General features: G+C 40.3%; 1 protein-coding gene across 6 annotated transcripts in view; it reads right to left on the bottom strand.

Moving 5' to 3' along the window:
* SSBP3 (single stranded DNA binding protein 3) overlaps positions 1-22,818 on the bottom strand; it is a 222,503-nt gene that overhangs the window by 5,768 nt on the left and 193,917 nt on the right. For 2 of the 6 annotated variants that reach the window (XM_081946903.1, XM_081946899.1), the window contains 10 exons: positions 17,499-17,579; positions 16,681-16,740; positions 12,855-12,921; positions 12,665-12,741; positions 7,613-7,701; positions 7,417-7,465; positions 7,092-7,127; positions 3,380-3,434; positions 1,628-1,698; positions 864-942 (listed from right to left, as the gene is read on the bottom strand). In XM_081946903.1, the coding sequence (XP_081803029.1) occupies positions 864-942; positions 1,628-1,698; positions 3,380-3,434; positions 7,092-7,127; positions 7,417-7,465; positions 7,613-7,701; positions 12,665-12,741; positions 12,855-12,921; positions 16,681-16,740; positions 17,499-17,579 (664 nt within the window). The remainder of the gene's footprint in view (positions 1-863; positions 943-1,627; positions 1,699-3,379; positions 3,435-7,091; positions 7,128-7,416; positions 7,466-7,612; positions 7,702-12,664; positions 12,742-12,854; positions 12,922-16,680; positions 16,741-17,498; positions 17,580-22,818) is intronic. The other 4 variants (XM_081946904.1, XM_081946901.1, XM_081946900.1 and 1 more) reach the window with 3 other exon arrangements.

Here is a 22,818-nt window from a genome sequence, read left to right as displayed (position 1 = left end):
AGGAAAATCAAAGCCATCCATTTACGAATGAGAAGGTCCTACACGCTCTGAACGCAAAGAGCATTAGTTCCAGAAAAGTATAGCGTATCAGGGCAAAGGTGATACCAATATAATGTTAGTCGCACAACACTTTTATTCCTGTCGTAGTATTGAGCCTTTAAAAATTTCCTGCAGTACCCGTGAGTGATGCCATGAGAGCCCAAGAGGTAGCATAGAAAAATAAAATGGCAGTGGTCTGTGGCCCATGTTACTGGGTTAGGCTGGAGGTGGGTGGGAGAGAGTATGTTGGAGTGGGGAACTATGGAAGGAAGCAGCCTGCTAAAGCAGAAAGGATATTAGATCAGTGATCCCCAATCTTTACAACTTGGCGGCCTGGGGGGGGGGGCGAGAGGGGAACTGGCCATGTTAGTGTGGGCTGGCCTTCACAGTAATGTGCAGGGCCCCCCGCTCCTCTCTCTCAAGTTGAACTGTATGTGTGCACGCTGGGTGCATATGCATTGGCCAACCACTTGCATGGCCCAGTTCTGAAAAGGCCATGCCCTGGTAGTGGTCTGCAGCCTGGGGGTTGGGGACCCCTGTACTAGATTAAAGGTTGTCTCCTGGAGAGAGCTTACTAAAACTGACTAAGGGAAGCCCCTAATTCTTCTGTCTGCATTCTGACCAAAGTCTTACTACAAGGCCTCCTCTCCTAGTTTCCCACAACTCACTCTGACTTTAGAATGATTTGGCTTCCTTGTACCATATATAAATTGAGCCACTCATTGGATGTGGCTTACCCAATCAGAAACCTCCATAAGAACCAACTTCTATTAAAAGACAGAATCCTATGTGACTTTGCCCCGAATATTTTTCGTTCAGCTTACCTAATGAGCCATTCATGTGATGGGGTTCCATCCCACCCATGCCTCCCATGGGACCATCTGATCCAGGCCCCATTGGGAACTGAAAGGGGGGAAAAGAAGGCATCCGTTATGATTGACCATTTGTATTATAACATGCCACCCAACCCCTTATGTATTAACACTACAACGTTCAGAAGGTTAATATGCCCTGCAAACTAATTATTTTTGGAAGTCTGCTACTAGAAAAAGAAAATCTGATGGATTCAAAAGAGAGAACAGCTAGTCATATCCAATTCCCATCAGTTAAAGATGTGGTAAAACATCCTTATTTTTAATATATTGGACTTTATTGCATCTATACCAGACAGCTGCCTAAGCTTTGAAAGAAAGCTGAAATTATCACTGCCTTGAAGAGAGAGTATAGCAGTGTTGTACACTTTCTGAAGTAAATGAGGAGGAGGGAAGCTTCAGAACAACCCCTGGTAATTAGTTTTAACTAAGTGTGCAAGATGGAGTAGGGTTCAAGCTGTGTCCTCTTTTAAAAAACAGCCCACTCTCAGCAACGCATGTGATGGTCTTGACCAGAGCCATATAAATGCTACATATTTTAATAAGCATAAAAAATTAACAAAGTCCTGAAGAGTTAATCACTTGTTAATGGTTTGTTTTATTTCTATTTTGAAATAAATGGCTGAAATCAATTAAACTGCTTTACCCTCAACTGATGAAGTTAATTATGATTTGTTATGGTATGTGATATGTAAATTATTAGAAGGCAGACTTACATTCGACCGACTGCCTCCAGGCGGTACAGGATTAATCATTGTGTAGATGTTGTCACTTGAATTTGTCGAATCTATAGAACAGTGAAATCCACTAAGTCAGGGTGATTAATTCATTTCTTAATTAAAACAAACTCATGCCACTTGAACTCATTCTTTCGAGCTTTATCACCTAAAATTCCCTCTAAGTACCACCATTTTCTGGCTAATTTGTATTTAATGAAGATTCACAAAGTTTTTAATCACAGAAATTCAACTGTGAAAAGAAGTCTCTGCTACTAACCAAGGATCTGGAAGCCTTTTTGCTACAAGAGATGAAGAAAGATAATTTCCTGCCACATGCCACTTAGCGCCTCAAAATTAGCCAGTGCAATTATCTCACTACACCATAATCTTTTTTTTCTTCTATTTGAAAGAAGAGTAATATTTGTCATTTCACTTATTATCTTCCCCAATAAAGCAAGAATCTAGGCTTTTAGCGCTGGTAGCAGGAGGAAAGACACAGTCAAGCTGTAGAATGCAAACAGAAAGATTGATAAGCAGGCCACAGTAACAGAATTAAAAAAAGAGGGAAGATTTGTGGCTGAATTAACATATGGATTGTTTTATTATGATCTAGTAAGAAATGTAGGTCAGAGTCCTCATAAAAATGCAGCAGGAAAGCAGCGATAATACTGAAGTGTAGCTCCACCTCTGCAGCTGTTGTGCACCCTTGTTACATGCAACAGGCTCACTTTCTTCCAATGTCCCTTTCTTTCTTCTTCTTCTTCCAATTGAGGCTCAAAGTGTGAGCCAAATCAAATTTTGACCCTTTCAGAATACTCACTTCACTGAGCCAGCATGGCTGGCTCAGGAATTCTGGGAGTTGAAGTCCACAAGTCATAAAAGGGCCATAGTTCCCCACCTCTGCTGTAAATGAACCAGGGCTAGGAGGGGATTTTATGCAGCCTTCTGGGAAGACATGTGGAGAAGCAGAGCACTCAACGTAGGGAACACCACTGTACAAAGCGACCTTCTGAAACTGTTGTGCATCCTCTGCAGTGTAAAGCTGAGTAATGTGTTCCTGGCTACTCCTCTGAGGAATTCCTTGGCCCCAGTACTGGGAAATCCCACAAAAGTTGGAATTTTGCAGCCTTAGCCATGCTGGATTTAGGGAGTTTAATAGGGTTTATTTTACATTTCCCTAAGTTAGATTCTACAAATAACTTAAGACACGTTTCACCTTGGATAAAAAGTGTCACCAGGATGATGAAAAAAACCACGAAATAAGCCTATTCTAGTAAGTCAACATTTATTAAAAACTATTGGTCAAGGGAAGCAGTGCCACACTTAACCTGCTTGCCAGGAACTTGGTGCTGATTGAAAACTAACTTCAGATGAATGCAGAAAGGCTGAGCCACAGATGAACACTCCCCATCTCCATTGTCTAATTCCTACTGTATAACTTCCCCGTGCTTTAAGCCTAACAGAACCTAAGCAATAAGTGCTGGGAAGGAAGGAAGGAAGGAAGGAAGGAAGGAAGGAAGGGAGGGAGGGAGGGAGGGAGGGAGGGAGGGAGGGAGGGAAGGAAGGAAGGAAGGAAGGAATGAATGAATTGTGGAATCATTTTCATTTGATTATTGTCTGCAGCTGTTCCAAAACAAATAGGGCATCAACCACACGCAAAGTTATGTTGTGACTTTCCATCAAGGCCAACAATGAAAGAAATTCTTTCTCTCCCACGCCGCCTTTCTCGTTCTCTCCCCCATTCCTTACCTGCAGGGCTAGGCATGATGGGTGTTCCAGGAGGACCTCCGCCACCAGGGGGCCCCTGTTGACAAGATTAAATAGGCATCAGGCACCACTGTGATAACATAGCCTGCGATAGGTCAGCCAGATCTTGCTGCTGTCAGCAACAATGTCTCACCTTGGTATTCAGCCAAGCATTAATCTCCTGCTAAAACCTCTGATGCACCCTTGCAGCCAAAGTGCAATTTCTTTGTTTAAGCCTCAGGAAAAATGAAGGTTTTACAGAGAGATAATAAGGTGCTTCTATGCAAGATGCTCACACTGGGTCTATCTGTTGGGGAAGGAACAGAAGAAGGAGGACCATCCTTTCTGTAACCTTCACTCATGCAGAAGTTGCAACAATAAGCGGGTAGTTTAGAGCATTGTAACTTGTGACGTGAATGTCTTAACCCGATGGTCTGATTCCAGTCCAATTAAGAATACAGCTGCTAAAAATTCTGACTGTAATTACTCTAAGATGAATTAAAATTCGAGAGGGACTTCTTCGGGTGCCGTCCGCTAAACAGTGTCGGGGGGCGACACCCAGGAGCAGAGCCTTCTCTGTGATGGGCCCAGCCCTGTGGAATGACCTCCCCCCGTGACATCAGGATTACTTCCGATCTCCGCTCCTTCCATGTACAGCTGAAGACCCACCTCTTTCAATTATCTGGCCTGGCTCAACCGTAATTTTTCTTACTCCTCCTGACAGTCCTTTTAAATTTTTAAATTTTAAATTGTGTTTTTACAATTGGGGTATTTTAATGGTGATTTTTAACTGTCTAAATGTGATGTAATTTGTTACCTCCTCCGTGCATGTATGTCTTTGTACATATGTATGTTTATATGTTTGTACATATGTTTTATGTTTTATATGCTTTATTGTACGCCGCCCCGAGTCCTGTCTGGAAAGGGAGCGGCTAATAAATTACAAATTAATTAATTAATTAATTAAAAAATGGGAGCATCACAAGCACAACATCATTCACAATGCTGGGGGTTAGAAAGGTACCATATTTTTCGGAGTATAAGACGCATCTTTCCCCCGCTAAAAGAGGGTGAAAAATTGGGTGCGTCTTATACACTGAATGTAGCTCCACCCACCCACCGGCCCCCAACCTTTGGCTCTGCCTCCCAGCAATTTACCTCCTTGCAGCAAATGGAGAAAATGGGGCATGCTGAGGGGGCAATAGGCTATGGCAGCGATGGCGAACCTTTTTTGGCTCGCGTGCTACAAGTGGGGGGAGCGCAGTGGGGTCGTGTGCCTGCGTGCCGCACCCATAATGCAATGCGTGACCACCCCAGTGCGCATGCGCGCACAAAAGGCGCTCCCCCCATTTTTACATGCTTTTTTCGCCCTCCCCAGGCTCCAGAGGCTTTATAGGAGCCTGGGGAGGGCGAAAAGAGCCTCCCCCCCGGAGGCTTCAGGGATCATCCGGAGGCTTCCCTGAAGCCTTCGGAACGCTTAAAATGACCCTCCGTGCAAACCGGAAGTCACTTCCGGTTTGCTCGGAGGGTCATTTTAAGCGCTCCGAAAACTTCAGGGACCGTCTGGAGGCTTCCCTGACCTCTGGTTTGCTCTGAGGGTCGTTTTAAGCATTCAGAAGGCTTCAGGGAAGCCTCCGGACGGTCCCTGAAGCCTCCGGGGGAGCAGGGGAGGCTCTTTTTGCCGAAAAATGGCTTTTAAAAATGGTGAACTCAGCTGCATGCGCGCGCTGGCCAGCTGGCAGGGCAGCGCCTCACGTTCCCTGAAAAATGGCTCCGCGTGCCACCTGTGGCACGCGTGCCATAGGTTTGCCATCACTGGGCTATGGCAATCCCTGCAGCCTGAAACAGCTGATGATCGGAAGCCCCAGGCTTAAATTGAAACTGAAAGTGAAACTTGCTGTTTGCTGTAATGAGCCAAATTGCTGGGAGGCAGAGGCAGATTTTTTTTCTTTTAATCAGGCTAAACTGAAACAGGCTGTTTGCTGCAAGGAGTCAATATAGTTAATAACTCTAAATGCCTGTAGAATGTTCAAATTATTAGACTTACTTTTTAAAGACTGCTTTATTATTGTTCTAGACAACTTAACAAAATGAAGAAGCTTTTTAAAATAAATGCTTGATCTTATACGTCTTATACTTTGGAGCGTCTTATACTCCAAAAACATACGATATTTCTTTCCATACTTTAAGGCAGTATTTCTCAGCCATGGTGATTTTAAGACACATGGACTTCAATTCCCAGAATTCCCTGGTCAGTGTGGCTGGCTGAGGAATTATGGAAGTTGTGGTCCCTGTGTCTTAAAGCCCCCTAGGTTATAAGAAATGCTGCTTTAGGAGGAAATGACTTCTTATGCTAATCAACATCCTCTCTTTCAGCATGCTTTATGCACTATGCTTCCTGGAACAAGAAATGTTTTTCCCAATGATGTCTATGATTTGCATATTATACAGAGGTGGATGCTGCCCTTCGGCAGGATAAACAATGCCAACAGCACGAACACTTATAACAATAATCTAGGCCAGGGGCCTTCAACCTTGGCAACTTTAAGCCTGGTGGACTTCAGCTCCCAGAATTCCCCAGCCAGCCTTGCTGGCTGGGAAATTCTGGGAGTTGAAGTCCACCAGGCTTAAAGTTGCCAAGGTTGGACACTCCTGATCTAGGCTGTATACTTGTGAATTCAAGTATCCCTAGATCTAGTCAACAAATGTACTGCCACTTCATGACTTCAGCTCAATGACTTGTGAAACTTCCTCCTCCCAGTTGCGGTGGCTTTTCCCACCAGATCTGAGAGAATGGAGAGGTTCTGGGACCTTCAATAAAATGGCATCACCTCGCAGGTCTAGGAGCCTCTGTTATGGTGCTTGTCTTATGGAACAGCATCTCCATGGGGATAATAAAGGTTCTGACCCGGTTGGCTTTCCAGAAGATTGCAAGGTCCAGGCTCTGGGATATTAATGGACCTCATTTTTTTCAATACAGTCTTGATTTGGGTTTTTAACTGATCTGGATTTGTAGGGTTGATTTGTAGGATTTGACCAGGCTGAGCCTGAGGGTGGGGTCAAATGAATCATCAGTTTGGAGTCTCTATACTCCAGTGGTGGGTTCCGGCTCCTGTTGCAACTGGTACACTGCAAAGGGGCTGGGCGCCCACCACATGCATGCGTGCAGCGCGCACATGCGTACCCACCACCCATGATGCTCCATCTGCTCGGCGGAGCATCGCACAGGTGCCATACGCTCCATGCGTGTGCGCAAATGCCTCTGTCAGCTCAAATACAGGTAAGGAGAATGGGCGGGTGGGTGGGCCCTCTGGAGCACCTTACCGGAACAGTACCTGATGCTCCTAACAGGCACCGGTACACTCGTACCGGGGCGTACCCCACCACTGCTATACTCCAATAAGAGACCTGAATCCATCCCCCTTTGAAGTCCATTGACTCTTACCTGGCACCAATTTCCCTTGGCCATTAGTAGATCAGATTCCCGTGTATAGGTAGCATGGAATAAACTTATGGTACTTTTGAAGTCTATCCTGGTTCCTGACTTTTTGCACCTGACAGGATTATGGATAACCTTTTCCCCCCTATGTGCACTGCCCACTGATTAGATGGGATTATGGATAACGTTCCCCCCCGTGTGCACTGTCCACTGATTAGATGGGCGGCCACGCAAATTTGTTTAACCACTGAATTTTCAAAAAAAATATGAGCTTACCACATATGTACCAGGTGATGAAGAAGAGTAGGGAATCTGTGAACAAACCAAAGCGCACGCATTACTTTTCCAAAAGGGAGCTTTTGACAAGGGAGGTTGAGAACCCTAATAAAAATATTCATTGCTTTTAAATATGCTCAGAGGAGAGGACAGTTGCCCAGAAGGAAATGGAGGATATCCCTTGTCTCCTGGCTCCGGATGATGCCCCACTGGGAAGACAGAGCAAGGGATGCAACATAGATGAAAAGGGAGATGCAGGAAGAAGAAATAAACCAAATTCCAAGGTCCAAGTGATAAAGGCATTCCGTAGAAAAAAAACACTTACTGAGTTAGCGCTGTTGGGGTTGGGCCATGGTCTACCAGCTCCTGGACCCCTGGAGTTCAAGAAAAGAAACAAGCTTTTAGTGTGCGCACGCAAGCACACGCTTACTCGAGCCTAAGCAGAGAGTAAAACAGCGCTCATTTCCACATCAAATGAAAGGTACATCAGTCAAAAGCCAGGAGCACAAGAAATGCCTTACATGTTAATCCCAGGCATGCCGGGCCCTAGAGAGTTGGGTGGAGGTCTCATTCCGCCGCCATAGTTCTGCAATGATAACCAAGGATCAGTCTACCATAACGAGAAGGGAAACCGGAGAAGAAAAGAGAAAGGAAAAAAAACAAACAAAAACGAGAGGGTTAGTTTGTGAAAATGAACTTTAATTTAAAAAAAAAAGATGATGACAATGAACATACAGGTCAACTTAGCAACTTCTAAAAGTGAAACAGGGCTGGGGCAACTCTCATTTTGCTTGTTTGACTGGAAAAAGTCTTTTTTTCCCCCCTATTTTTTTTTAAATCTTAAAAGCCACCAGGTTTCCCTCTCTTTGTAGAGATTATAATACTAGAAACACCCATCAGGCAAAAGCTTCTGGCACTGCCCAAGGTATATCAACAAGGGAATAACCTCACCTGGAAAATATGTAAGATCTAAGAAAGTAATTCAAGCCAAAAATCAACCAACCAAATGCAGTTTGTTCCTTACACATGAATCCAAGCAAGTAGGGGATGTAAAATAATTAAATTACTTGCTTGGGGTGGGGTGACAGTTGTGGAGAGACTGATGTGAGGAAGCAGAACATGAGAGAGAGGGGAGTGAGAGACAAGACAAAGAGAGAGAGAGAGAGAGATTAATTCTGCTTTAGGAAATACAGAATAATGAGCAAGCAATGGGTTTGCCCAAGAGCAGATGTTGACAGCACCACAGAGTGTGTAGCAGGTTTGCAAAGAGCATTCCTTCCTCCCAAAAGTTTGTCTTCAACAACAGTAACCAAGAGCAATGCTGATCAAGTAGCATCCACTGCATACCTTTTATTTTATTTCTTAAAACATCACAATCACGAAAGACATAAAGGACTTTTCTGGCCAAAGTAAACAACATTATGGGTCTGTTAATGTGATTACTAAAACCCCTTAAAATTAGAGCACTTAAATCTTAAGTGTTAAAGTGGCCGTTTTTAAATTCCCTTCTACATATCCAAATGTCTGCTTCGCCCAATCTTCCAGATATCAATCTTCAGAAAAAGTCAATGCAAGTTAGGCATAACAATTTGCTTTGAAAATGGGTCTAAAGAGGGAAAGGGAGCAAATCCATCATGTTGTTGGTAACATGCAGGGCTATGGTGGCGCAGTGGTTAGAGTGCAGTATTGCAGGCTACTTCTACTGGCTGCTGCCTGCCTGCAATTTGGCAGTTCAAATCTCACCAGGCTCAAGGTTGACTCAGCCTTCCATCTTTCCAAGGTGGGTAAAATGAGGACCCAAATTGTTGGGGGCAATATGCTGACTCTGTAAACCTCTTAGAGGGGGCTATAAAGCACTGTGAAGCGGTATATAAGTCAAAATGCTATTGCTATTGCTACTGTTTAAGAAGCAGCAATGAATAGGGACTTGTGGTTGACGTATATAAAATATGAGTCAAGTCCACAACTCCTGCTCCTTGGCTGACTCCTTGGTATCTTACCCATGACAATGTTCTCTATGCAGAAATTGTAAATGCTACTGAATATAAGCCAGGTCTGATTGTATGATCCCTGTACTGAAAGACCTGCACAGGTTGCTGGTTACCAAATGGGCTATTTTTCCCATCACGTTGTCCTAACCAAATGAAACACAGCTATGCTTTATAATTAGGAGGTAAAACACAACCTTTATTCCTGAGAGACAAAAAGATTGAAATATTAAATGAAAAAAATATATAATTCCCCATCTAACAGTCCATTACAGCCTCCACTTGATAGTACTTTTTTAAAAAAATCAACATTTAATCTTTTATTGGCTGGAACATTACTCACAAAGTGGAACAATTGCAACCAGGAAGAAAGGATTTGCTCCCAGTTCCTCACTCATGGCCCATACACAGAAAAAGCACATTACTGGTAGAAAGCTTGTCTCTAATATTCACACAAGGCTTCGTAAAGATATGGTGCAATCACGCCTGCCGCTTACAATGGCTAAATGAAATGCCTACAACTCCAAAAGTATGAAAGAATGCTACAGCTAATATGCTATTTCATCTTGATGAGAAGCACCTGGCTTGCTTGAGATATGTCGTGAATCCAGAACCTTTAGCGAGGCCGCCTTTGTTTGGCTGGTGCAATTATAAGAAATGCAAACTTTTGTGATGGTGTATGAGGAACTATTGAGAGCTTTGAGGTCACCAAGAGTTCCAGACCATTAAACCAGACAAAAGAGCACCTGCAATCTAGACTTGCTTGGAAATGCAATCTCCTTTTTCTCTTTCCTGGTAGATTCTCATTCTTTACTGGGTATCACTACTGTTCGTACACTTTTCTTCGTGTGATATACTTCACAAAATAGGTAAACATGCTGCTTTCCTAGCCAGAATTGATGCAGAAGATTTACATAGGGCGCTTCATCTCAATCCCTGCAGAAACAAGACTTAAGATTTCAGCACAAATGTCCTCCAAAATTCATCAAAATTTATCTGCCTCCTTCTCCAAATCTAGATACACTTTTGCATATGCCTGTCTAATTATCTAATCTTACCCTAACAGTAATTGGTCTGAGTGAGTGCTCTCTTATACTTGCATATTTTGTTTATTCTAGTAGAAGTACAGGGCTAGAGTGCAGGTCTGATTGAATCAAGAAGAGCAATATGGTAAGAAAAGTTTGTAATGCTCAGTACTTTTGCTGTTGCAGCAAATATGAGGAATAACACGGGATATTAGTTGATGCATGCAATTTGCAGCAAGAAACCAAAACATATTCTTGCACATTTTCCTTCTAAGATGCTATCCAATACTTTGCAAGATTACAATATCAAATTTGCTGGAATAGATTAAGAAAAATGATTTTCCAAAGGCTATTAGCCCACTTTCCTTAGCAAATGGATATTCTTTCATGTGCTCATTTTCTGGGCCGCATTCTGCATTGGATGCTTATAGTTTCTGCTTAGGAGAATACAAACATACTGCTTCTTTTCTATTTCCAAGCTGTTCTCACCATTATTCATTGTGATAATTGTTCCAATTGGGCTTAGCACTAGTTTTGCATAACCACAGTTTGAAAGATTCAAGTGGGGCAGCAAACCATGAAGTGAACAAGAGAACTATTATGAGAGGCAAGGAAAGGGTGTAGCAAAGCTGCAGCATATTGTGGTCCCTCAGTCCGTATCTGATTTTAGTTACCGACTGAATTACATACAGCGATAAGCTTTGGAGATTCAGTAAGATACAAGTTAGTGAGTTTTGAAAACATGCTTTATATAAGAAAGGTGGGAATCATCCTCTTCGTCACCATCACCACCACCACCACATCACCATCCCAGGTCCTTGGGAAGGATTCACTAGGTCGGCAACAATGCCAAATCTAAACATCTAGCTGACCGTACAAACAACTATGATAATGTTAAGCCATAACCTATGATTTATAAATGGTAATGAGTAAGATCTTTAATATAAGGGCAGCCAAGAATTTTTTAGTTGATTGCAATATTGAGCCTAGACACTATTCAAAACAGAGCCCAGAAGAAATGGGATTTCCATCTGAAGGTGACGTATTTACAAAGCTTCATTAAGAGTGATTTCATCTTCCACTTTTAACTCCCCATTGTTTCTTTCATTTCTCTCCCTCTTACACACAAAGTTCAAAATAAAATTATAGGAGCAACATGAATTTTGATTACTGGCTCTAATGAGTCCTCCATCTAGAAGGCTCCTTAAGCGTTTCTCTGCAATGGCGCTGATGGGCAACATATGTAAGCATGTTTGGAACTCGGACCTCTTGTCTCCAATCTATACAGTGAAGATGATTTTAGCATGTCTCTGCCCCTGGCTGCAAATGCAGGAGAACATAAATATGGCTCTGAAATTCTTGTCATCCCTTAACTGAATGCTACCAAATGATTTCACTTTGACCGGTTTTCTCAAATGGTTAGACGTATACTGCAGTGAGGAATAACGTTCTGTAACTTCAACCCCCACAAAAAACCTGCCTGAAAATGTCACGTGACAAGGAAAGGCCAATGTTTCAACTTGGTGGAGGAAGAAGCTAAGAGAACAAGAAGATGGCAGGACAGAGCCCCAAGAAGCAGCAAGCTTATGAAAGAAGAGGTTTGCATCACTCTCATAAGACAACAATGAATTAACAGGCTACTCAGTTACTTGGAATAGCCAAGCAAAAAATGGACTTAATGAGTGAAGAGAACTTTCACATCTCTTCTGTAAATGACTTTAACCTCTGAAAGTCTGTCTCATGGATCTGGAAACTGTTGGCCTGATTTATCCCTAAGACAATCCTGGGGGCAAAAATAAGCATACTGTAATTTTTTTTAATCTCTGAGCAAGAGCTCTGTAGGCATCTTAGAAACCTATCTAGGTTCTTCAGGTTTAAACTGAATCAAAACTCTAGAAAGCAAAAATGAAGTTCGTCTGGTTACGAAGAGTATTATTTCAATCCACCTACTCTTCCTTTATCTTCCTTCATTTCCTGTCTAGAATGTTGCAAAGGTGAAGTATGTGATTTTTTTTTTAAAAAAGGCAACGGGGGGGGGGGAGAGGGGGAAAGCTTGCTGAGTGGGGTCTATGTGTCTGCTCCTGCTATAAAGAGGTAAATCAAAACAGACGAGACTGCAGCAAATTTAATTATTAACATGAATTCAACTGAAATACATACAGCATTCTATCTGCAGCCTCCTCTCTTCCCACTTTACGTTAAGATTATCATTCCCCGAGTGGGAAAATCCTGATGAAATTGAGGTTGTTGGCCTAGACTAAAAAACCAAAAAAAACCTGAAGGTGGGGAATAGGTGATTGCGTGAAGTACGTGATGGGGAATGTTCTTTTTTTTTTCTGAAGCCCTAACTAAATGTGGGAAGGTGGGATTTTTCCAGACATATGTAAACACACTAATGTAAAATGCATTACCGCTAATGGTAGAGAGAAAAGGTCTTAGAAGGAATGGAAGAGCCCCCAGAGGCTGCTTTTATGATGTTTTGCTTACAAACTTCACAAAGTAGCATGCCTAACACTTGGCACTGGACAAGAGAGGAAGTGGTCTCTGCCCAGGTTTTTACCTGTGGACCTGGGCCCATCGGTCCCATTCCTCGAGGAGGATTCATCCTTTGCATCGGCCCACCCATATTGGGATGCCCTAGTGAGAGAAACAGACAGGAAGATGTTATGGAGTATTATGGAGAAGTAAACAAGGAGCAGAAGGAAAGGCCCATTGAAGGAATTTCTGAAGGCAGCCTCAACATCTGTTACCTTGTTGCCGTGTAGGGTCCATGGAGTTGGGCAGCAATGGTTGTGTACCAGGAACACCTCCTGGAGGCTACGAAAGAGAGAAACAAAGCTGATAAAATCTAAATTATGGCTACCTAAAACAGTTAACATCCTGTTTTTCCTATATTAACTAGAACTACGGATAGATAATACTTTATTTCTAGTCAGGATAGCCCATGCAAAAAACAACAACAACAACAACAACCATAGAACTTGTTTTCAACCAATAACATGTGGTACTGATGTTAAACCATTGGATGCAAGGGCGAGTGAACTGCTTGGAATCCCCTGAGACTGGCATTGTTGAATGTGGGTGGATATGAATCTGAACCCTTTTGCAAGATGAAATTTTAAAAGCTGGGATGAGGAAGTTGTGTCCCTTCAGCTACTGCTTAAATATGACCCTCAGCATGGCATAATTTGCCGAGCAATGTGGAGATGCTGCAAATTCAGCAACATCTAAATATCCACAAGTTACATTTATAGAATGTAACACTGAGATCACCAAATTGGGCCTCAGTAAATGTATTTAACTAGTTCCATATTAGTTTCTATTTTGGATTGAAGTGACTTCATAACATACTTATCTATTTCACATGGAGATGTGCAACCTGCATTTGGAGAAAATGGCCCTTCCTTGGGAACTCAAGTATCAGTTTCTATGTACAGATGCTATGTAGTGATGAGCACATAGCAAAAACTGTCACTCAGTTAAGAAAATCTATCGAGTTATTAGTCTCCCTTCTAAAAGAAATTGGTACTGTTCAGGAACTTCATAAATGATAAATTCTGCTTTCAGAATTTGCTCTAAGTATGCACTGGATTATATATGGACATACTTGGGTACTAAGTTAGAAGAAATAATTATAGGGAAATCACAAAAGAGCACGCTTAGGAAGCCTTCTTTTTCAGAAGTGGGATCCAAAGTGCTTTAAACAATTAACAGCCTTTGGCCAAATAATTTAGCTTGAAATTTAGATAGTATGCACAATTCAGGAAACTTCCACTTCCAAGCTCCAACTTGTTCGTTGTTATATAGGCTTTCCAGAAAATCAATTTGTAGAGCACTAATGTGTGATTATCCATATGCTAAGGGGAATCCAGAAGCCTTCTAGTTAGAATTTTTAACTGCAATTTCCCCTGGATCAAATGACAACATTTTAGCGTGGATAAATAACACTTTCAACTCAGTTTGGACCAGAATGGAACATAACTGATAAATATTGCAGACACCTATTCCTATTTCAAACAGGAATAGGCAGACCCATCCCCTGTCTCTTATGTATTTATATATTTATTGTATTTGTTTCCCCAATATATGAGGCAAGCAGAGAATTATTTTTAAGTAGCAGAGTTCATTTTCAACTCTGAACAGAAGGAAGACCATATTGAAAACATTTCCCTCCCTCTCTCTTTTAATGTGCCAGCTCTTTGTAAATTGTATATTTATTCTTCCTAACACAATTTTCCTTGGAGCAATTACTTGTTTTACCCGGCCTTCTTTTCCTTAGCTTTGTCTAGTCCAGGGGTGTCCAAACTTGGGAACTTTAAGACTTGTGGACTTCAACTCCCAGAATTCCCCAGCCAGCTCTGGCTGGGGAATTCTGGGAGTTGAAGTCCACAAGTCTTAAAGTTCCCAAGTTTGGACACCCCTGGTCTAGTCTCTTTTCACTGCCAACAAATATCATTCCCTTATTCACGACCTAGTGACAAAAGGCTTGGGATTAAAATAAATAAATAAAACTAAAAATGAAACGAAAGGAAAAAAGATTGACTCTGATTGCTGCATCGTCAGCAATTATAGACAGGTGGCATGAAATATATATAGCTTCCCTTTTGATTGCTTGTGGCTGATGGGAATCGTAGTCCAAAGATAAGTGAAGGGTATTTGATTGCCTGAATTAAGGACATATATAGGTTGTCCTGGACTTATGATGACAATTAAGCCCCAAATTTCTGTGGCTAAGCAAGGCAGTTGTTAAGTGAGTTGTGCCCTCTTTTACGGCCTTTTCTGCCACAGTTTTAAAGTGAATTGCTGCAATTGTTAAGTACATCATTTGGTTCAGTGAATCTGGCTTCCCGCATTGACTTTGCTTGTTGGAAGCCAGCTGGAAAGCTAACAAATGTCAATCATGTGACCCTGGGACACTGCAACTGTCATAAATACATGCCAGTTGCCAAGTGTCTGAATTTTGATCATGTGACCACAGGGATGATGCAACAGTTATAAGTGTGAAAACTGGTCATAAATCATTTTTTTCAGTGCTGTTGTAACTTTGAATGGACACTAAATTAATGGTTGTAAGTCAAGGAATAACTATATTGTAGGACATTTTGCTTCTTGCCAATGGGAAGGGAAATTCTACTAAAGGCAGTATCTTTAGTACACTACACTGAATTGTAGCTTTACCTTTGAATAAATTATGGTGTTTTGTGCTCCCTTACTTATTTTTCAGAGGCAAGCTCTGTTGAAGAGTTTCACAGGATTCACATATATTTAAATCTAACCAATTTATTCACTGATTCATTTGTATTTCAACAGATTAATCTACAATTAAATATTTGACAGATCCATATTAATTTATTTTTACAGCTATCTCTGAAAGAATACTAAGTTTATTAATATCATTATTACACATTCATTGAAGAAAGCAGTTTACCTCATGTTATGTTCACAGCAGACAGCACAAAATAGAAATGTTTTATTCTGATGTCAACTACTGCTGGCAAGCGCATTTCCTGTGTACGCCCCTTCCTTCACCCTTGTTTTAAGTAGCAAGAGTGCTCAAATCACAAATCTTAGGAAAACAACTTCAGCATGCTCAATGTAACTAAGAATATTTAATTTTGAAAGCATGCGGAAGATGTATTTAGAAGATGGCTTGTTCCTATAACCACAACATTTTTGAAAGGTGCACATCACCTGAGTATATGTTGCACAAATCTTTCAATAGCTTCTGGATACCTGTCACTGGGAAAGAATAGTGGGAAGCTACTCCCATATGAATTTATAGCCCCTGTGCAAAACAAAATGCTATACTTGTGCTCTAGTCTCTTAGAACAATTTTAAAACAGATTTTACTGCTGTTTGTTGTGTTATTATCTTAAAGAAAGAGCCCTATAAAAATGGAAGTGTAAATATTTTCTGTGACCAAGGCAGTTTTCTGTATTTCTTTTATAATCTTGTTTGCATGAATCCAATAAAGAATTTGGCTATGTACTGTACTCTTTTTATATTCTAAGCTACATAAGGTGTTTTTTTTAGACCTACAGATTTTATTTCTGCCAGCAAAACTTCATCTGCAATGAAACATGCTTAGTGTAAGAATAGGTAGATATTTTATCAAAGCTTGTTTCTTTCCTCCTGTGTATATGTATCTCAATCTGAATACATGTAGTCCTTGACTTATAACCACAACGAAGCCCAAAATTTCCATTGTAAGCAAGACAGTTGTTAAGTGAGTTTTGCCCCATTTTATGACTTTTCTTGCCAAAGTTGTTAAGTGAATCACTGCATTTGTTAAGTTAGTGGCACGGTTAAGTGCTTCCCCTTTTGGCTGTCCTTGTCAGGAGGTGATCACATGACCCTGGGACACTGCAATTGTCATAAATATAAGCCAGTTGCCAAGCGTCCAAATTTTGTCCACATGACTATGGGGATGCGCCAATGGTCGCAAGTGTGAAAAATAGTCATAGGTTTTTTTTCAGTGTCCTTGTAACTTTGAACGGTCACTAAACGAATGGTTGTAAGTCGAGGACTACCTGTAGTACTGTAAAACGTTATCTGGACTTAAGGCTAATACAGTACCTGGTTTCCCATTCTAATGGGGGGCCGTGGGCCTCCTGCGTATCTCGGTGACATAAAAGGCTGTAAGCATATAAAAATAGTTGAGTGGCAATGAATGTTTAAAAGTGGAAGTCAACATTTTGCACTCTCATTTGCACATGCACATGAAAAATGACTCCCTCACACACTATAGACACACATACATTTCATTAAGTATTTTTGAGGTAGAGTCTAAACCAACCCAATAATAAATTCAACATCCTGTATTCCATGCAACTTATAATTTGACAAATATATACAAAAGCAGATTAAACAAAAGAAAAACTCCTGTTGGTAAGTATTTTGTTTCAAAATCTCTGGTGTGTATGTGTTGTGTGTATAGATTTTAAACTTTGGCAGTTGTAGATTCAACTGTTAAAATTAACCCAAAACGTCTGTACTGGATATTTTTTTTACAGAGTTTGTTAAATGAAAATGAGCCTTAAGAAGGGTTGAGTATAAAATATTCCAATGACAGGTTGTGAAAACATGTTCTTAAACCATATTTAGGGGAAAAAAGAGTAAAAATTATATTTGCATGTAAATTAGCATCCGTGAAATGAAAAGCTGTTTCCTAAACTGATATCAATAAAACAAGTTCAACCCAGAAAAAAAGCAGACATCTTAATGGAGATGGAATGGAATAAGCATTTGGGCCCCACAGCTTGAGTAGAAATAAATCTGCAAAGTTACTGGAATGATCCCGGAGCTACATATAATGAACTTAACAGAAGAGAAGGACCCCTACATGCTAAAAAGTTTCACTCAGAACACACATATCACCAGACTCAGGGTTTTACCTGACTGTGCGGTCCCATCATGCTGTTGGGGTTGTGAGGTGGAGGCTGTGCGTGTGGCGAGGGCTGAGAGCCAGGCGGTCCCTGTGAGATGGAATAAAAGGTGGTTATAGATTGGATACATCCATATGCAAGAAAAGAGTTGGCTTAACACGTTGATAAATCTTACCAAACAAATACTGTAGTTTGTTTCTATGTTTTACTAACTGGAGAAAAGCTTTTAGATTATAAAGAAAGGGAAAGAGAGAAAGAGGATTTGGGCCATAATGAACAATTCAGTATTAGTCCCCGTAACTGCGCATCATTCTTGAAAATGCCACTGAAATTCTTCTAATAGTGCTGACATCGGATAGTAAACAAGAAGTGAACATTATTATTTAGCCATTTTTCTTAGGATTCTGAGTAATGCATCGAATGGGTTTCTTTAGTAATTGCAATATCTGGATTAGAAACCATTAATGAATATTCTGTTGCTTTGTCACTTGGTCCAATGTTGATGTTCCACTGTTCATGGACAGCTTAAAATACACACAAGGTGTAGCAACACATAATTGGTGAGCAGACATTTTTATTGCCATACCTTACTAAATACAAACTGTGATCTCAATTAATACAATATCTTCCAAATACTTTAAATATTCCCTTGTCTAGACTCACTAAAAACAGCACACATGGCATCACAGAAATATAGCATGTCTACCAAATCTGTCCTGGTATCTTCCTGCATTAAAACATGTTTTCCCCAAGCTATGTTAATCAGACATTTTGCATAAGCCTAACATGTAGCAAATTTGTTTGATGGTATGAATCGTGATGCAGAGTTGGACCACATAGTTCTATCTGAAAATAATACCTACTGATGCAAGTCTCACTTTTCCTCAATATTGGATCACCGGTAAATGCATTTGTTTTTTTGTTTTTTTTAATTAAAAGAGTTTTGTACAAACAATTTTTCCCCCTTTTCACCCCCCCCCCGCCATACAATATAAATCTCATACAAATGCTATACCCCCCCCAACCCCCCCACAAAAATTCACTTTCAAATATTATATCAAATACTTTGCCCCCTCCTCTCCCCCCATCTTAAAATAGATTACTCGTAACCCCTCTCCTCCCAACAAACACAATATAAATTTCTCTTAGATTAATAATAACACATTGATCCCATTTTCTAAGCTAATTTAACATCTATAACTCTTAATATAAATTTCTCCTAGCATAACAATATTTCATTAATCCCATCTTCTAATTTATTCATACATATATATTACCCCACCCTCCACCCTAACCCTCCCCCACCTCCCACACAAACCCACCCCCCTGACTTCCGCTGTATACCACTCTAACAATTCCAAACATCCCATATACTATTTACTCTGATCATCTATCGGTCTAAACATTCTTACCTAAAGGCTACATAATAACTCCTAGTCTGGTATTTATTCTGTATATAATCAATCCATTTTGCCCATTCCTGTGTGTAATCCTCCTGTTTCTGAGCTTTTAAGAAAGCTGAAATTTTTGCCATTTCAGCGAACCCCGCCACCTTCTGAATCCATTGATCAATTGTCGGTAAAAAATCTTTTTTCCAATGTTGCGCAATCAACAACCTAGCTGCTGTGACCATATACAAGGCCAATTTTGTTTCCCCTTTGGTAAAATCCTTAGCTATACCCAATAAAAACATTTGCGGAGTGAATTGTATTCTTTTCTTAAATACATTCTGCATAACCCACCATATTTTTATCCAAAAAGCTTTCACCTTGTTACAAGTCCACCATACATGAAAAAAGGTAGCATCTAGACACCCGCATCTCCAACATTTTGGTTGAACATTTGGGTACAAATGCATTTGTTTAAATATCTGAGGAATGGGCAAAACAATTTGTTCACTCACAATCCTGTCATAGTAAATTAGCATTTTATTTTCACCCGCCACACAGCTCACGGGAGTTAAAAAAACAAAGAGAGAGGGTGTTTAAATGTATTTCTTCTGCTTCAGAGTACTTCCAATCTAGAAATCTACACCAACAATAGCAAATGAACAGGGGCATTTTAAAAGATGTCTCTACATTCAACATAGAGATGTCCAACAAGTAGGGAAGACATTTGTTTCAATCAAAAACAAACCCATTGTGTCAAGCTACCTAGAGCCAGGCATGCTTTAGCAAAAAGGAACCATGGAATGCTTTGGTTGTTCTGAGTATCAGATAAAACAAAATCCAGATGGAGCAAGTAAGAAAAAGCTGACCTGCAATGGCCTCTTTCTCATTTTGGCTGTTCCCAATATGGCATATAATAGCCCCTCCCTGCCCCAAACGTCTCAAGACCGCCTCCCTCTCCATTAACGACCAATGTCCTTGGCTTTTTTGCCATTCTCTTCCACCCCGATCAACCCAACCCTCTTTCTGGAACAAAACAACCCCTTTTCTTGTCCCAAAGATGCTTTTCCAAAACGCAATTGGATATTCTTGTTTTTTCCCCTTTGAAAATGTTTCATCCAAGAAGCTTCTTCAATTCTTGGATGAAAAGTGAAACGTTTTCAAAGGGGGGGAAAAAACCAAGGAAGTCCAGTTGCTTTTTGGGAAAAAACACTTTTGGAATAACCATGATGTGATGTTAACAGATTAATACAGTTGGAAGGGACCTTGTAGGTCACTGTGAATGAGAATCTCCACAGACACTTACAATCTTTTTCCTTCACTTGCACAGAACAAAACACTTGAAACATTCATTTTTCAGCTCAGGTATAGGTTAACCTATTCCCAAAAGTTGTTCCATACAGACATCAGTTCATATTATTATTATTATTATTATTATTATTATTATTATTATTATTATTATTATTATTATTATTATTATTAGAATGGAGTGGCTTGCATATGTAGGAAGTTAGCACCCACCCTGTTCCTAGAGGAATGAAATATTCTAGGAAATATTAAAAAGGCAAAATATTATACTTCCCTGGATGAAAAAAGGAGAAACATGTTTTTAAAGACAAAACAGCTCCCTGCAGCTCCCTGCCCCCACCTTCAGATCCAGGGTGATGGGATTAACACATGGCCCTCAGGACAAGATAGGATTAGCCTTCTACCCATCTCATCACATCAGCACCTGGGAAGATTATATCACCCAGCAAACCTACAAAGTTACCCCTGCATGGCCCCATGGGAGTCTGAAAACCAATCAGAATACATTTCTTGAACAGGAAGCTCCAAGGCAGGGCCCACGAGAGGGTATAAATCTCTCCCCCCTCAATGTACTTTCTTCCTCTGCCCAGGACCAAAAATCCCATGTGATCCTGTCCACCATTAAACCATCTTTCCGAGCAGCTTCCATGTTTCCAGTGCCTTTCTCCCCACTTGGAACTGAAGCAGATAGACATTTCTTCCAACACATATATCTATGCAAAACTACAGCCCAGCCTTTTCGAGATTGCTGCTTATGTTCCCTCACCTTGATTATTCGGTGACCCAAATAAACTTTTTTGGCTATGGATTGGGAAAACCACTATATTTCCTCGGAAGGAAGAAAAAACGTGTTTTTATGGTTTTAAGATCAGTAATACTACAAGTCCAGACTGGTTAGGTTAAACACATTATCCACTTCCGAGATTTGAACTTCTTTTCTAGAGTAAGGTCTGAAACTTGAATATCCAAATTCAGGTTAGGAGGTACATATGTTGCTTGTTTAAATTTTTTTTTGTTCTGTTCTTGCAAATAAAAACAAAATTGTAATTGATCTGGAAAGCAAATACGATTTGTAAGTACATTAGGAGAAGCAACCACACACACACTTCAGGAAGAGCAGGCGAACAGATGTTCCATACCTGCCATGTTAGTAATTTCAACAAGTGTTCGCCTTCTAGCTGCTGCCAGCAATGGCACGGTTTGTTACCATGAGCAATTTTCTTAATTAACAGACATTAATTAGCCATTTAGCAATTTTGCAAGCATTTGTTTAGCAGCTTTCCTAAACATGAATACCACTGTGATAATGGTACTGATTAGAGGATCCCCTAATTAACAGTACAGGGAAGGAAAATTGAAATCACATAAATTTAAAAGGGGAGGGGAAGTTAATGAAGGCAGGACATATTTGCACCTGCAAATCTTTTGTACAAAGGAAACTTGAGTGCAATATAAATAAAGGAGAAAAAGAATTGTTAAGAGTTAACACAGAAAGATACAAACCGAAATCTAAACACACTCTTTGCTGATCCTCCAGGTTATATTTAACCTGGAAAAACTGATTTCCCTTCGCATTAATAGGATCTATTGTGTGCCAGGGTGCTAATGTTTGCTCATTAACTCTTCATTTAACTGAAGGCTCAGAGCTGCTCCTCACATCTTATCTTTGCTCTGGTATCCTTGTTTTAGCGGTGATAGCCAAACAATGACACAATGATGTACAAAAGACATACACGCCTCAACTGTTGTGTTTCCTTTTTAAATAATTATATACAACGAATAGGCAAGAATTAGGATCCTGCCTTCTAATCCTACCCAGGAAAAGCAGTAAGATCTCAATGTACGACTTTCATACCTAACCCAAAACACATATATTTGGTATGTGCCATTGTTACTTATGTTTGAGAATATATGTTCAGACAACATAGAAAACGTGAACTTAATTATTGTGTGCTCTACCAAGATTTGTATCTCTCTGGAAAGGAATCTTTAAAGGGTCTCTGACAGTGCTCAAGAGAAACTAAACATGAAGACTATTTAACTGGAAATAGAAAAGAACTACGGTATATATGTTACCTGATGCTCTTAAAATGCTTTCCTAATTATTTTCCTCTTTTAGCTATGTAAGCTGAATGCCAATCAAAAAATTACTAAATGATTTTGTTTATGGGTTTGTGATAATTCTCCCCCAATATCCAACCCAGAGGAATGACAGCATGAAATGTCTAGTTATCAAAACAGTCTGGAATGAAATGTACTTGTTCCTATGTCCTGTTTTCAATTATGGTGGTTTCTTTTTCCTAACAAACCAGATTTGTTGCGAACAATGCAGAATCTATATGCTACGTGTATCTAGCATGCATTTTGGGGCAGAATGTACAACACAAAGTTCTTGTAATGATACCATAAGTAGCATGTAAAACCTTGCCACTAAAACATTCTAAAAATGACTGTTTAGTTTCAGAAAGAAATTTCTCATTTAATTTTTGCCACAGAAATGTGTTCATCAGTCACCATTTACGCATGTATGTGTTTGTGCAAAGAGAGAGAGAAAGGGAGGTGGAGGCTGTCCAGGAAAATTCACAACTTGAAATATGAACATTAATTACTCATTCCTTTAACCAAACTAGTTT

This window comes from Natrix helvetica (assembly GCF_964273705.1).
Source record: "Natrix helvetica genome assembly, chromosome: 3".
Taxonomy (NCBI): domain Eukaryota; kingdom Metazoa; phylum Chordata; class Lepidosauria; order Squamata; family Natricidae; genus Natrix; species Natrix helvetica.
This window is presented reverse-complemented; position numbering and strand designations above follow the sequence as displayed.